At 61.9% G+C, this 14,372-nt stretch overlaps 1 protein-coding gene across 2 annotated transcripts; it reads right to left on the reverse strand.

The window, feature by feature from the left end:
* Positions 1-288: 288 nt before the first annotated feature.
* ITGA3 (integrin subunit alpha 3) lies at positions 289-14,372 on the reverse strand. 2 transcript variants are annotated; one of them, XR_014940736.1, is made up of 26 exons: positions 14,077-14,361; positions 10,203-10,324; positions 9,996-10,078; positions 9,021-9,270; positions 8,782-8,865; positions 8,464-8,671; positions 7,184-7,377; positions 6,695-6,783; positions 6,471-6,607; positions 6,284-6,370; positions 6,124-6,191; positions 5,840-5,976; positions 5,607-5,753; positions 5,437-5,534; positions 4,120-4,285; positions 3,956-4,024; positions 3,790-3,869; positions 3,372-3,449; positions 3,192-3,294; positions 2,943-3,113; positions 2,710-2,823; positions 2,250-2,363; positions 2,047-2,145; positions 1,829-1,954; positions 1,406-1,603; positions 289-1,137 (listed from the first exon to the last, which is right to left on the reverse strand). XR_014940736.1 is itself a non-coding variant. In XM_085532224.1 (25 exons), the coding sequence occupies exons 1-25, from the start codon at positions 14,241-14,243 to the stop codon at positions 988-990; spliced, it is 3,141 nt and encodes a 1,046-aa protein (XP_085388350.1). In that variant the 5' UTR covers positions 14,244-14,372; the 3' UTR covers positions 289-987. The 2 variants fall into 2 exon arrangements, 1 of the variants encoding a protein (XP_085388350.1); XM_085532224.1 differs by lacking the exon at positions 1,406-1,603 and having other exon boundaries at positions 14,077-14,372.

The raw sequence follows: 14,372 nt of genomic DNA on the forward strand, positions 1-14,372 counted from the left end.
CCCAGCGCTCATTAACCCCTTCGTGCCCGTGGCGCTCCCATCGCCTTTTTCCCACTGTATAAGCCGCCCGGTCCCGCACACACCGCATGATTCCCCTCCATCCTACGGGGGCAGCTCCTCTGTTATCACTGCCAACTGCAGCATCTTCCCCTTTCAGGGTATCACCCCCCCCTGGACCATCACCCCCCACCCCTCCCTTTTGGGGCATCCTCTACCCTTCCCACCCCTCCTTTTTACCCCCTACCCCCCCTATTCCATCCCATAGCAAAACACGGGGCAGATGAGAGGTTAGAAATCCCAGAGCGAGGCTTTATTGGCCCCCAGCAGAGGGCGTGAGCATGGGCCGAAGGGGGGGGGGCTCATAGACACCTCCCCCCCCCCTCAAACCCCAGTACCGACCCCACTCTGGGGCTTGACACGAGAACACACAGAGACATGGAATAATTTAACCCCCAGAGCTGTGAGGGATGGGGGGAGGGGGGGGGGGGGTGAAGCCCCCAAAGCCCCCCCCCAATAGTGGCTGCAGCTGCTGAGTGGGGGGGCAAGCTCCCATTGTGCACCTATGTGCACCTACCCCCCCCCCCAGCAAGGGCTGAAGGTGCAGGATGAGGAGGGCAGGGAGGAAGGCACGAGTAAAGCTGGGGGGGGGGGACCCCAAACCCAGAGCACAGACAAAGGTTGGGGGGCGCACTGAAGGGGGGGGGGGTGGCAATGAGTGTGTCCCCATGTGCAACAGTGCGGTGGACCCACCATAGAATGGGGGGGGGAGCGGCAGCACAGGAGCAGGAAGGCACTCAGGAGGACACAACGGGGGGGGGGGCAACACATGAGGACCCCTCCCCATTCCAAGCGTGCAAGAGGCACAAGGGTGTGCAAGGAGCACAGGGATGGAGCAACGATGCTGCTGTGCTTGTGCAAAGTCACCCCACAGCCCCATATCGGGGTGGGGGGCGTGGAGGGGGCGGTGCAAGGTTGGGGGGGGGGGTGTCAGTAGTACTTGTCTGGCTGCTGCCAGCTCGTCACCCAGTGTTTCTTGCGCCTGGGGCCGGGGGGCGGATAACGCTGCTCCTGCCGGATCCGAACCGCGTGGTATTTGGGCATCACCCGGTAATAGCGGGTCCGCTGGAAGAAGTCACACTGCGGGGGGGGGGGGGGAAGAGGAAAGAACGTCAATATAAAGCGGTGGTGGTGGATGGAGGGGTTGGGGGGGGGATAATGGGTGAGAGCGGGGCCGGAGGTGGGAGACGGCAGAGAGAGGCTCCGTAGTGAATAGCAGAGCCGGGGGGGGGGGGAGAGAAGAACCAGATCCCCCCCCCGTGCCCAAGTTCAGAGGCTGAAGAAGAAGAAGAGGAGGAAGAAGAGGAGGCGGCCGTCGCGTCCCACCCGTGGGGGTGCGGGGCTTTACCGGGCGGGCAGCGCGGTCGCCGTCGGGGGGGGGGGGTTGGGTGGGAGCACAGTAGGGCTGCGTTTCCCCTTTTTCCCCCCCCCCTCGTTAGTAGTCGTCCGTCAGCCGCTCGGTTTCCGACGGCTGGATCCGCATCTCGGCCTTCTGCCCCTTGGCCTCGTACATTGCACGCGTGCTGGCCCGTCGGAAGAAACCGCACTGCGAGGGGGGGGCAGCGTGGTTCAAGGCACCTCGTGGACCCCCCCAAACCCCCCCTGGAGGTGCCACATTGGTGCTGTTTAAAGGGGTTGGGGAGGGGATGCTCCCACCGCTCGCCATCCCCGAGCATCCCTTGGTGTGGCTGTCAGCTCTGTGCCCCTTCCTTCTGCAGGAGGAGATCAAGGGGGGGGTCCCCTCCAACCCCCCCCTCACCCCCCATCTCACCTTCCACAACAACACGATGATCAGCCCCAGCAGCAGCAGCCCCGCAGCCGCCGCCACCAACACCAACCACAGCGCGACCTGCTGCGGCTGCTCCTCCGTCAGCTCCGAGTCCACATCCACCGAGAACTGGGGGGGCAGCAATAGGGGATGGGGGGCAGCTCCTGGTGTAGCGCCCCCACCCCCTCCTCACCCCACTGAGACCCTTCCCCATTGCTTACCCGCACCGTGTGGTTCCTCATGTTGATGGTGGGGATGTGGGTGCGGAGGAACAACGTGGCGGTGCCGTCCACCTTCACCCGGTCGTAGCTGCGGAACTCCTGGGGATGGCAGCACCGTGGGGATACAGGGATGGGGCTGATACCACCCCCCCTCCATCAGCATCCCCCCCCCGACCCAATACCCCCCCCCTCACAGCACTGACCTCAATGAAGGTGCTGTTCCACACCCGAGCTCGGATGCGGAAGGTTGCAGGGTGCTGAGCTGCAGGGACCGGGCACTCAAACCAAATGCAACGTGCTGTACCTTGGGAGCAGCTCTGAGGGGGCAGGAGGGGTCCTTAAGGTTAGTGTCCATGGGGGGCATCACCCCACAGAGCCCCATATAGGGATGGGGGGGAGGTGTGTGTGTGAATGCAGCTGGGGGTGTGCTGTGTGTGGGTTGCACAGCTGCATTTGCCAACCCCAACTTGCTGCATGCACGCCCTGCAGTGCATGCAAACAGCTGCCTCCTGCACCACATGTACACACAGCAGACAGCTGCCTCCCAGTGGCTGCAGCCAGCAGCGTGCATTCACCCAGCAGCATCCCTGAGCATGCAGCGTGCCTGCATCCCCTGCAACCCCCCCATAGCCCCCAGACCCCCCTGCAGCCCCCTTCACTTACCAGCAGCACTTCTGACTTTGCCTTCTTGCCCGTAGCCAAGGTGATGGGGGGCTCTCCAGGCTCAGCCCCCCCCAGCTCTCGTCGGTGCCGGGCAGGGGTCCCATCCTCCAGCAGCTGGTGGGGGGGGGGGGGGGGGGGGGTTATACAATTAGGCCCCATAGCACAGGGTGAGCAAAATAAGACCCCAAAGCCAGCACAGAACATGGGCACCCCCCCACCTGGTAACCACTCACCGTGAGGTTGAGGGGGTTGATGACCCCCCCGGGGGGGCTGCAGGTACCGTTGCTGTTGATTAGGATCTCAGTGGGGTACAGCAGCCATTTACCATTGGGGATCTCATAGGGCCACTCAAAGCCCAGCACGATGCTGCCCAGCGTGCCCAGCGCCTCCCCTTTGGTCGTCACCTATAGGGCACAGTGGTGGTAATAGGGGATGCAGCCCCCTTGTGTCCCCCCCCCCAACCCCAATGTCCCCAATCTCACCTGGAAGTCGAAGGTGAGTGGGCTGCCCACGTCCTGCTCACTGCGCATGGCTGACTCACCCATCACTGCCCCACTGAAGTGGGACTGCACGTGTGCAGGGGCCCTGGGGACAATATGGGGGGGGGGTGTGAGGCAGTGCTGTGAGATGGGGGCAGTGCTGGGGCTGGGGGCTGCACTCACACGCTCAGTGAGGACTGAAGGGTGTAGTCCACCAGCAGCAGGGCCAGCGTGGGCTGCAGGTCGTCCTGTGTGCTCTGCCTGCACACACAGCACCATGTCAGTGTCTGCTTGGTGTGCATTGTGCCCCCCACCCTTTACAGCGCACCAATGCAGCTGTGTGCATGCTGGATGCATTCCCATTCAAGCAGAGGAGATGCCAACATCCCTCCCCTCCATCCCCACTGACACCCTGCAGTGCCCCCCACCCTGAGCCCCTCCATCCTGCCCACACCCCCCCCCTCCAGCCCCTCCCAGAGCACCAGCACAGAGGGATGCAACACCAACACCCCCCACCAAGCACAGGAGACCCCCAAAGTCCCCCCCAGCACCATCTGCCCCATGTTCTCCCCCCCCAACACCCCTAAATGGGGCCACTCACGTGGACAGGTCCAGCCACACCGCCACCTCCCTTGTGTCCAATGTGATGCCGATGGCCTCAAAGGTGATGATCAGCTCTGCCTACAACAACATCCCCCCCCATCTATGGGTGTGGGGCAGTGTGGGACCCCCCCAAAGCCCCCACCTTACACCAGGGCAGCACTCACCCTCTGGTTCCGTTTGAAGGGGTTGCCCAACTCACACAGCACTGTCTCTGCAAAGGTGCATGCACCGCTCTGCAAAGGTTGGGAGGGGGGGGCATGAGGAATTGGGCTCAATGCCCCCCCTCTGGACCCCCTACCCCTAAACAGGGTGGGCAGATGGCACTCACAGGGCGGACAGAGGAGGGCAGGAGGCTGCTGGGCACCGTGATGTTGAGCAGAGCCTCGTGGGCGTCCTCCCCATTGAAGGCAGAGGTGGGTGCGTTGGTGATATTGATGCTCAGATGAAGCTTGCGTGTGTCCCGGCTGTAGTGCAGCACCTGAGTGCCATTCAGCCTGCAAGGGGGGGGGATGCTCAGCAAGGGGGGTGGGGGCTTATAGGGTCACCCACCCATGGGGACACCCAATGCTGCAGGGACATCGTTAGGGGATAGAGAACCCAAAGGGGGGTCAGGATTGGAATGCTGCAGCCATGAGGTGGTACAGTGTGGGTATGGGGTAGAACTGCAGAGGGTGGGCAAGGATGGGGTGGGATGGGGCAGGGAAAGAGGATGGGATGGGGAATGGGGTGGGATGGGGTAAGGCAGTAGGGTGGGATGAGGATTGGGATGGGATGGGGCAGGGGATGGGATGTGGATGAAGCAGGGAATGGGGTGGGATGCAGTATGGGATGAAGATAGGACAGGGCAGTGTAGGTACGGGTATGGGGTGGCAAAGCATAAGCTTGGCATTGTATAAACTTCAAATCCCCCAAGCTGGAATAGACTTATAAGGACCAGCTCCTGGCACAGCACAGGGTGGCACAGAACAGATATGGGATGGGATGGCACAGATGTGGGATGGTACAGCACAGCATGGGCATGTGTATGGGACACAGCATGGGTATGGGATGGCACAGTGTGTGTATGGGATGGCACAGCACGGCCCCAACGTCATGGAATCATACAACAACCCAAGTTGGAAAGGACCCTCTTAGGGACCCCTGAGCCCAACTCACAGTGTAGCGCAGGCACAGGGTGGCACAGATATGGGATGGGGGGACACAGATATGGGATGGGGGGGGACACTGATAAGGGATGGGGGGACACAGATATGGGATGGGGGGACACAGATATGGGATGGGGGGGACACAGATAAGGGATGGGGGGGGGGACACAGATAAGGGATGGGGGGACACTGATAAGGGATGGGGGGACACAGATATGGGATGGGGGGACACAGATAAGGGATGGGGGGGACACAGATAAGGGATGGGGGGGGTCACAGATAAGGGATGGGGGGGGTCACAGATAAGGGATGGGGGGACACAGATAAGGGATGGGGGGGGGACACAGATAAGGGATGGGGGGGACACTGATAAGGGATGGGGGGGGACACAGATAAGGGATGGGGGGGACACAGATAAGGGATGGGGGGACACAGATATGGGATGGGGGGGACACAGATATGGGATGTGGGATGTGATGGGGGAGCAGAGCACACAGCACCTGGGCAGGGGCTGGTTCTGCTCGCTGACGAATGCACTCTGCATTTGCAGGTTGCTGTAGCACTTGTTGTCAGAGCCGCACTCCTTCTGGAACTCCACCTGGGATGGAGACAACCTTGGTCACATCCCCGTCCCCCCTTTTCCTACCTCCCCTATACACCCCTATAGCACCTTGGTCTCGTTCTGATGTGACTGGTCCTGGTTGAGGACAGGGAATGCATTGAGTGAATGGGGGCCGAGCTGGAAGCTGCGGGGCTGCTCCACCAGCGAGTAGTTCATGGAGAGCACGATGGGGTGCAGCTTGTCACGGATGTTATCCTGCAACAGGGAGGGATAAACTGCAGCCCCAACCCCCCCCAATGCATTGATGCACAACCACCCTATATGTCTCTTTGTGCGCTCACCAGCAGCAGCAGCTCTTTGCTCTCGCAGCGTTTGTCAGGCATGGGGAAGGTGCCTCGGAACGTGGCCGAGTGTGTCCCCAAGAACCTCACCCTGGGGGGGTGGCGCTCCTTGTCTGCCTCCAGGGTGTACTCCAGGGCTGGGGGGGGGCACAGCAATGGGGCTGCAGCACGCTCGTATGCCCCCCTGCATGCACATACCCCTTACACGAGCATAGAACCCTCCTATCCATCCATGCATTAATGCACACGTGCCCTTAATGCAATGCACCCCCATGTGCACTCACTGATCCTCTCCTTGTACGCGGGGTCACCAGCGCTCTGGTTGTAGGCGAAGCAGACGGTCACTGTGATGCTATGGGGGGGGATAATGGGGTGGTGGGGGGCACTGAGCGGACCCATAGCACCACACACACCCCCCCACACCCCCCCATGCACAATGCTCACCACGAGTCGGGTGTGCAACGTGCAGGGTCCACTTTGCTGGGGGTGACGGTGAAGGTTTTGTCCAGGATGTTGATGACGGGGCGAGCACTGCAGGATAAAAGGGGGGTGGGGGTGTTAAGGGGGGTGCTGAGCTTTGTATATCAGCAGAGCTGCCCCTATGGGGTGGCAGCACCCCGTGTCCCCATACCGGAGCAGCACCACGCGCTCAGCCAGGCTGCCCACCAGCAGGTCAGGGTAGGAGTTGCCATCCACGTCCAGCCCTCCGCTGAGTGCGTAGCCAAAGGTCTGCATGCTGGCAGGGCCCAGGTCTGCCCCACTGATCACCTATAGGGGTGGGGGGGCACTGTCAGCCCTGTGGAAGTGGGGCTGCAGCCCCCCATACCCTTTGTTATTGGGGTGGGGGCTCCATACCTGGCTGGGGGTACGTCGCAGTCCTTCGGCGCTGCTGTGGTAGATGTACACTTTGCCTGGACCCTCAAAGGGAGCCCCCACGGCGATGTCTATGGGTATACAGGGGGGGTTCAGCCCCACAGATATGGGGAGGGGCTGTTCCATGTCCTCACCCCCTCCTTAACCCCAACACAATGCCCCATCTAACCCCAAAGCCCCCACCCCATCCAATCTTCACCCAGACCCACCTCAAATACCCCCCCAACACCCCAACCAAGGTGCCCCCAACCACAGTGCCCCCCAAACCAAACCACCCCCCCAACCCAAGTTATACCCCCAACCCAAAGTGCCCCCAGACCCAGCTGACCCCCACCTGAGCTGCCCCCAATCCACAGTGCCCCCCCAACCCTTCTGCACCCCCCAAGCCTCTCCACAGCCCCCCATCTCCCTGCACTGCCCACCCCCCATTCAAACACAATCTCAGCCCCCCCTGCCCCTCATCCCCCTCACCCTGGAAGCCGTCCTGGTTGATGTCCCCTATGCTGGCAATGGCAAAGCCAAAGCCAGAGTAGCTGGGCCCGGTGAGCTCCAGGCTGGGCTCGGGCTGGAAGCCCCCAGCCTCATTCATGTACACATACACAGCCCCCCCCACCTCCTGCTTCCTCTTGAAGTAGTAGGGGGCTCCCACCACCAGGTCCTTCCACCTGCAGGGACAAAGGGCTGTGACACAGGTTGGCATCCCATGCACCCCTATGGGAAGAGGACCCCTCCCCAAAAGAGCTGAGAGCCTCCCCATAGCCATCAAAAGACCCACCCCCCCCCCCAAAACAAAGCAGGATGGAAGACCCCCAGTGCCCAAAGCTGCACAGCCCCCCATGCTGTGACCCCTCTGAGCTGTGGGTACCCCAGGATGGCCCCCAACAACCCCCTGTGACCCACAGAGACCCCTCTGTGCTATGGGGTGTCCCAGGACCAACCCACCCAGATCAACCCCAGAGCTATGGCTCATAGAGACCCCACTGAGCTGGGGGCTCCCCAGGACTGACCCCCACACTATAACCTACAGAGACCCCTCTGCACTGTGGGATACCCCAAGACCAACCCTCCAGCTCCCCACACTGTGACCCACAGAGACCACTCTGTACCATGGGGGGGACCCAGGATCAAACCCCCATGCTGTGACCCACAGTAACCCCTCTGTACTATGGGGTGCCCCAGGACCAACCCCCCCAGATCACCCCCCATGCTGTGACCCACAGAGACTCCTTTGTACTACAGGGTACCCCAGGACCAACCCCAATAGATCTCCCCCCACACTGTGACCCACAGAGACCCCTTCCCACTGCAGAATACCCCATAACCACCCCCCTAAACCCCCACACTGTGACCCACAGAGACCCCTCTGTACCATGGGATGCCCCAGGACCAACCCCCCCAGATCATCCCCCACACTGTGACCCACAGAGACCCCTTCCCACTGCAGAATACCCCACAACCACCCCCCTAAACCCCCACACTGTGACCCACAGAGACCACTCTGTACCATGGGGGGGACCCAGGACCAACCCCCCATGCTGTGACCCACAGAGACTCCTTTGTACTATAGGGTACCCCAGGACCAACGCCAATAGATCTCCCCCCACACTGAGACCCACAGAGGCCCCTTCCCACTGCAGAATACCCCACAACCACTCCCCAAACCCCCCATGCTGTGACCCACAGAGACTCCCTTTCACTATGGGGGTACCCCAAGCCACCCCCCCCAAACCATCCCCCAACCCCACTCTTACTCATCATTGTTGAGATCCACCAAGGCCACAGCGCTGCCGAAGTAGGAGCCCACCTGGTGGCCTCGCAGCAGCCCACTCTTCTGCAGGGGCTGCTGCTGGCCGGCGCTCAGCAGATACACAGCCCCAATGTGTTGATATCGGGGGGCTCCGGCCACCACCGTCACCGCCTCCTTCTGCAGGACCCCGCTGCCCACCTCTGCTGCATACCCTGCAGCCAAAGCAGTGCTGCTACATCCCCCAGAGCCCAACATTGAACCCTCCAGCCCTGGGGGTCTCCCAGCCCCTCTTTGTGCCCCTCAAAACCAGGGCTGCCCCCACCTATGTATGTGTTTCCACTCTCCCCTTTGCCGAAGTAGAAGTCGTGCAGGTCCCACGAATCCCTCTGCAGCATGTAACTGGTGCCTGCAATGGAGACCAGCAACTTGCAATGTGCAAGCATGCACATGCATGCAGCAAAGCACATGCATTTGCACAGCTGCATGCCTGACCACAACCCATGCAATGACTGCAGCACCAGCCCAACCTGCATGCATGCACAGACCCCCATACAAACATACCCTGCCAATTGTAAGCTCCGGGTGCCCCAAAATAGATGCTATCAGCAGTGAATCCAGCGCTGGCTCCCATCTGGCACATGCCCGTCTCCTCAGCGTCCATGTTGGAGTTGCACATCTCGTTGTGGTACGTCTGCCATTCATCGCTCAGGTCCAGGCTCAGGTCGTTGCCCCTCACGTAGCAGCGACCCACCATGCGCCGCTGGTCCTCAGTGCCCGACCACAGAACTTTGGTGTAACGGTGAGCACAGGCCTGTAGGGATGAGCCTGGGGTGAAGGGAGAACCCCTAACCTCAACCTCATACAGGGTGACCCCATAGGGCAGATAGGAAGAGACCCCATAGGGCAGATATGGGGTGATACCATAGAGCAGACAGGGTGATCCCATAGGGAAGACAGGGAGTGACGCCATAGGGAAGACAGGGGGCGACCCCATAGGGCAGACAGGGGGCAGCCCCATAGGGCAGACAGGGGGCAGCCCCATAGGGCAGACAGGGGGCAGCCCCATAGGGCAGACAGAAAGAGACCCCATAGGGCAGACAGGAAGAGACCCCATAGGGCAGACAGGGAGTGACCCCATAGGGCAGACAGGGGGTGACCCCATAGGGCAGACAGGGGGCGACCCCATAGGGCAGACAGGGGGCGACCCCATAGGGCAGACAGGGGGCGATCCCATAGAGCAGACAGGAAGAGACCCCATAGGGCAGACAGGGCGATCCCATAGGGAAGACAGGGGGTGACCCCATAGGGCAGGCAGGGGGCGGCCCTGGGGGCTGAGGGTTGTAGGTTGAGCCCATTTCTCCCCCCATCCCCCTCAGTGCAACAGGGTGGGGGTGCACAATAACCCCCAACCCTTAGGCCCAGGGACCCCCAGCCCCCCCAGCTCACAGCTCTCCCCCTTTTTTCCCCCCATCAGCAATGGGTCAGATCCTCCCCATCTCACACCCCATTTCCCCCCATGGGGGGGGGGGCACTCACCAGCACCCTCCCAGCTGGCTGCCGTTGACTGGCCACTGTCACCCCCAGCCACATGTCCTCAATGATGTACTTGTCGGGCTCACCTGAAAGAACAAGATGTGAAGGTGAGGGACCCCCATCCACCCCCCCAAACCTCCATCTCCCCCCTCCCATGGCAGGGCAGGTTGATGTGGGTGGTGGGGGGGTTTGGGGGGGGGTCTCACATACTTCTCAGCTCGATGTCCAGCCGTTCACAGTCGCTTTTGGAGGCAGAGAGGGGACAGGCATAGACAGCCCCCGTCCTTGTGCCATTCTGGGGCTCCTCATCCTGGGGGGCTCCAACCAGCAGCCTTATGGGGGGGGCAGAAAGAGAGAAGGATGTGATTTGGGGGGGGGGTTCATCTCACCCTGATGCTCATTGCTTTGCTTTAGGTGTGCTGAGATCTGATCCCATTGACATAAATCCTCCCCCCCCCCAAAAGCAAACAGGTGATGGGGTCACACCACCTACCCCCCCCCACAAAGCTCTGAGCAGCAGCCCCAGCTCTGCCTCATCCTATAACCCATACCACCCCCCCCCCACCCCATAGACAGCTCCTGAAGGGCACTTTGGGGTGAGTCAGACCCCCCCCCCAGCTGACAAGCATCACAGCTGAGTCACAGCAGTGCCACACTGGGGGGGGGGCACATTGGTATGCAATGCAGGGGTGGGGGGCACATTGCTATGCAATGCACATCCCCAGGTGCCATAAAGCAGAACTAAAGCCCCCCCCCCCGACACCAAGGTAAGGATGGGTTGGGTGGGCCCTAATATTGGGGAGGGGGTGGAAGGGGGGGGGGGTGTGTATGGGTAGGGGGGGGGGGTGCGGAAGGGCAGCCCTTCCGTAGGGAAGTGCAGAGGACAATGGGGTGAGGAGGAGACAGAACCACGTAGTGCCAGGGCAGGAAATGGGAGTCCCTATGGGTGGGGATGGTGTGGGGTGACAGCAGCGCCCAGGTGCAATGAGTTGGGCCGTCCTCAGCTGCCCCCATTGGGTCCCATAGAGATAGCAGAGGGGACATAAAGCTGCCCCCCCCCCCCCCCCCCAACCAACCTGGCAGTGCAGCCCGGGCGCACCCAGGCTGTGCTGACTCAAAGCCCAAACACAGGAGGAATGTGGGGCCCCAGGCAGCCCCGGCGTGCTGGGACAGGCAGCAGGCCAGCAGGATGCTGGGGGGGGGGGATATGAAATGGGGGGGGGGATATGAAAGCAAAGCAGGACACCCCCCAAATGAGGGCTGGGGGCTGGGGGGGGGGGGTTACATCACCTTAGGGCACATGGGGATGCTCAGCATCCAGGTGGGGGGGGGAACCTAATTTCAACCCCCCCCCCCCCGATCTATGGGGAAGGTTATTTTGGGGGGGCACAGGGCACCTCCACGGAAGTGACTCAGTGTGTTGGGTGGTGACTCCAGGGGGCAGGAAGCTGCTGCCATGGCTGTGTCCTGCAGGGGGGGGGCATTGATATTCCCCCCCCCCCCCCACATTGTGAAGCTGATGGTGGGGGGGGAATGGGGACAAAGCACCCACCCCACTGTGCTGCCTCTATGGCTGCAGCCCCACTTGGGAAGGGGGCACTGAGGGATGGGGGCTGCCCAAAGGGATGTATGGGGGGGGGGGGCACACAGACAGTTGTGGCTCTGCTCCATGGGGAGATGGGGGGGGGGGTCTCAGTGCAGGCGGGGGCTGCGATGGGGCTGAGCCAAGGCCTCGTGTTCAGCCTTTCCAGCTGAAGGAGCAGGGATGGCCAAGGAGGGGGAGGCTGGGAAAGGGAAGGAATGCAAGAGCTGTGCCCCAAACTAATCTGCCTGGGTCAATGTGGGGGGGGGGGAGGTTTGGCTTCAACCCCCCCCTTTAACCCTATAGCACTTCAAACTCACAATGAGCTCTTAACCCCCCCCCCTCCATTCAGCCCCCAGCAGCTGAGTGTGCTGATGCAGGCATGAAAAGAGGAGGGGGGGGGGGCATTCCCAGAGCATCATCCCTGGGCACAGCCCCCACCAGAAGCATTGCAGCTCTGCCAAGCAATGCCCCCCCCCCCCAACAACAGCAGCTCCCAAATGAGAGGAACCATCTGGCACTGAGTAAAGGGGGGGGGGGCACAGGAAGCACAGAACTGGAGTGAAATGGGACTTAAAAAGGGGAAACTGAGGCAGAGAAACTGGGGGGGGGGGGGGGGTGGAAATGGGGGGGGGCACCCACGTCACTGTCTGGCCAAAGCAGCTCCTTAATCTCCTGTCTAACCCTGATAAGGAACGCAGAGCAAACAGAGCTGGAATGGGAACAGCCCATAGGGACACCTGGCCATAGGGATGCAGCCCCATAGGAAGGATGGGGAGTTGTGGGGTGGGGGTGGGGGGGCTCTGTGTACCCTCACCTGGTGGTGGGGGGGGGGATGGTGCAGTGAAATACCCCATTGAATGGGGAGGGTGGGGGCAGGAAGCTTTTCCCTTGCTGTCCCCACCCTTTACACCTGCACTTTGGAGCCTTGCAGTGAGCAAAGGGCACACGGGACAGGAACCCACACCCCGGAGATGCTCAGAGATGGGGGCTGCAGGGATGGACCCCCCCCTTCCTTCCCCCCCCCCATCCCTGCTATGGGGGCTGCAGCATTGGGTGTATATGCGGGGGTCCCATTGCACTACATGCCCACCCCCATAAGAAGGAGGGGGTACCTACAGGGAGACAGAGGGGAAGCCCCCCCCCCCCCATTGGGGATAAGTGTGGGGGAGGTGCTCAGTGTTTGAGGATTCAGCTCAAATCAAGGATTCCTCCCCAAACCTGTCTGCACTCGCCCCATTTCCTCCTCCCCCCCCCCCCCCATCCTGCCCCATAGCATCACCGCCCCCACACAAACACCATAGGGAAGAATAGACATGCAGCCAATGGGATGAGCAGAGTGAGGGGGGTCCCAGGTGGGGTGTGGGGGGGGTCCTGGGGTCCTTACATCCCAAAGGTGGCAGAGCACAAAGCCAACCCCCCCCCCCCCCAGCAGAGAACAGAGCCCATTGGGACACAGTGACAGCTGCTGTCACTGTATGAGCTGCTGTGTCTCCATAGGGACACCCAGTGCCCCCAAGGATAGAAAAAGAACAGATTTGGGGATGATTTGTAGGGTACAATGGGGAAAGGGGGTGGGAATTGATGGGGGGGGGTCCTGGGGTGCAGCCATAGGGAAGAGCGAGGAGGGGACACCCACCACCCCATATCTACACTGTGCTGGGACACAGCTGGGGGGCACAGGACCCCCCCCACCCTATACACCCCAAACCTCACCCCTTCAGACCCCCCCCCACAGACATAACCCCCACCCCCCCTCCAAGGACCCCCCCACAATACAATATCACACTTCAAGACCCCCCCAACCCCCCCATCCCAAGGACCCCCCCCCCCACACACACCCCAACCCCTCACCCCTTCAGCCCCTCCCCATAGACATAACCCCCCAGCCCCCCCATGCCAAGGACCCCCCCCATCATCCCCCCCCCCATCCCCCTCCCACTCCATACACCCCAAACCTCACTCTTTCAGTCCCTCCCCATATGCACACCCCCCACCCCCCCTCCAAAGACCCCCCCCGCAATACAATATCACACCTCAAGACCCCCCCATCCCAAGGACCCACGCACCATCCCCCCCCCCCATGACCCCCTCCCCATCACCTCCCCCCACCCCATACACCCCAAACCTCACTCCTTCAGACCCCCCCCATAGACATAACACCCCCCCTCCCTCCAAGGACCCCCCCCCAATACAATATCCCACCCCACGCTCCCCCCCATCACTCCCCCTCCCCTCCCATACACCCCAAACCTCACCCCTTCAGACCTCCCCCCATAGACATAACCCCCCACCTCCCCTCCAAGGACCCCCCCCAATACAACATCCCACCCCACGACCCCCCCCGACCTCCCCATCCCAAGGACCCCCCCACGACCCCCACCCCACCATCACCCCCCCACCCCATACACCCCAAACCTCACTCCTTCACCCCCTCCCCATAGACATACCCCCAACCCCCCCTCCAAGGACCCCCCCCAATACAGTACCCCCCCCACTCACAGGTACCGCTCCCCCCTCTCGCTCTGCCGATGCAGCGCTACGGAGAAGCCGAAGAATCCCCCCTGCGCGCTGCCCTCCTTTAACACGGGGAAGGCGGTGTCCAGGTTAAAGGCAGCAGAGCAGCCCAGCCCCGCATACAACAGCAGCACCAACAACAGCCGCTCCATGACCGAACCGAACCGAACCGAACCGAACCCCCCCCCCAACCCCGACCACCCCCCTCCCCTCCACGGGGCGCGCGTGGAATGGAAAGGGGGCGTGGCCAAGAGGGGGGGAGCGCGCCCTTCCGGGCGCTC

This window comes from Coturnix japonica, unplaced genomic scaffold (genome assembly GCF_054131305.1).
Source record: "Coturnix japonica strain WE unplaced genomic scaffold, WE-NBRP24 Scf049, whole genome shotgun sequence".
In the NCBI taxonomy this organism is placed as follows: Eukaryota; Metazoa; Chordata; class Aves; order Galliformes; family Phasianidae; genus Coturnix; species Coturnix japonica.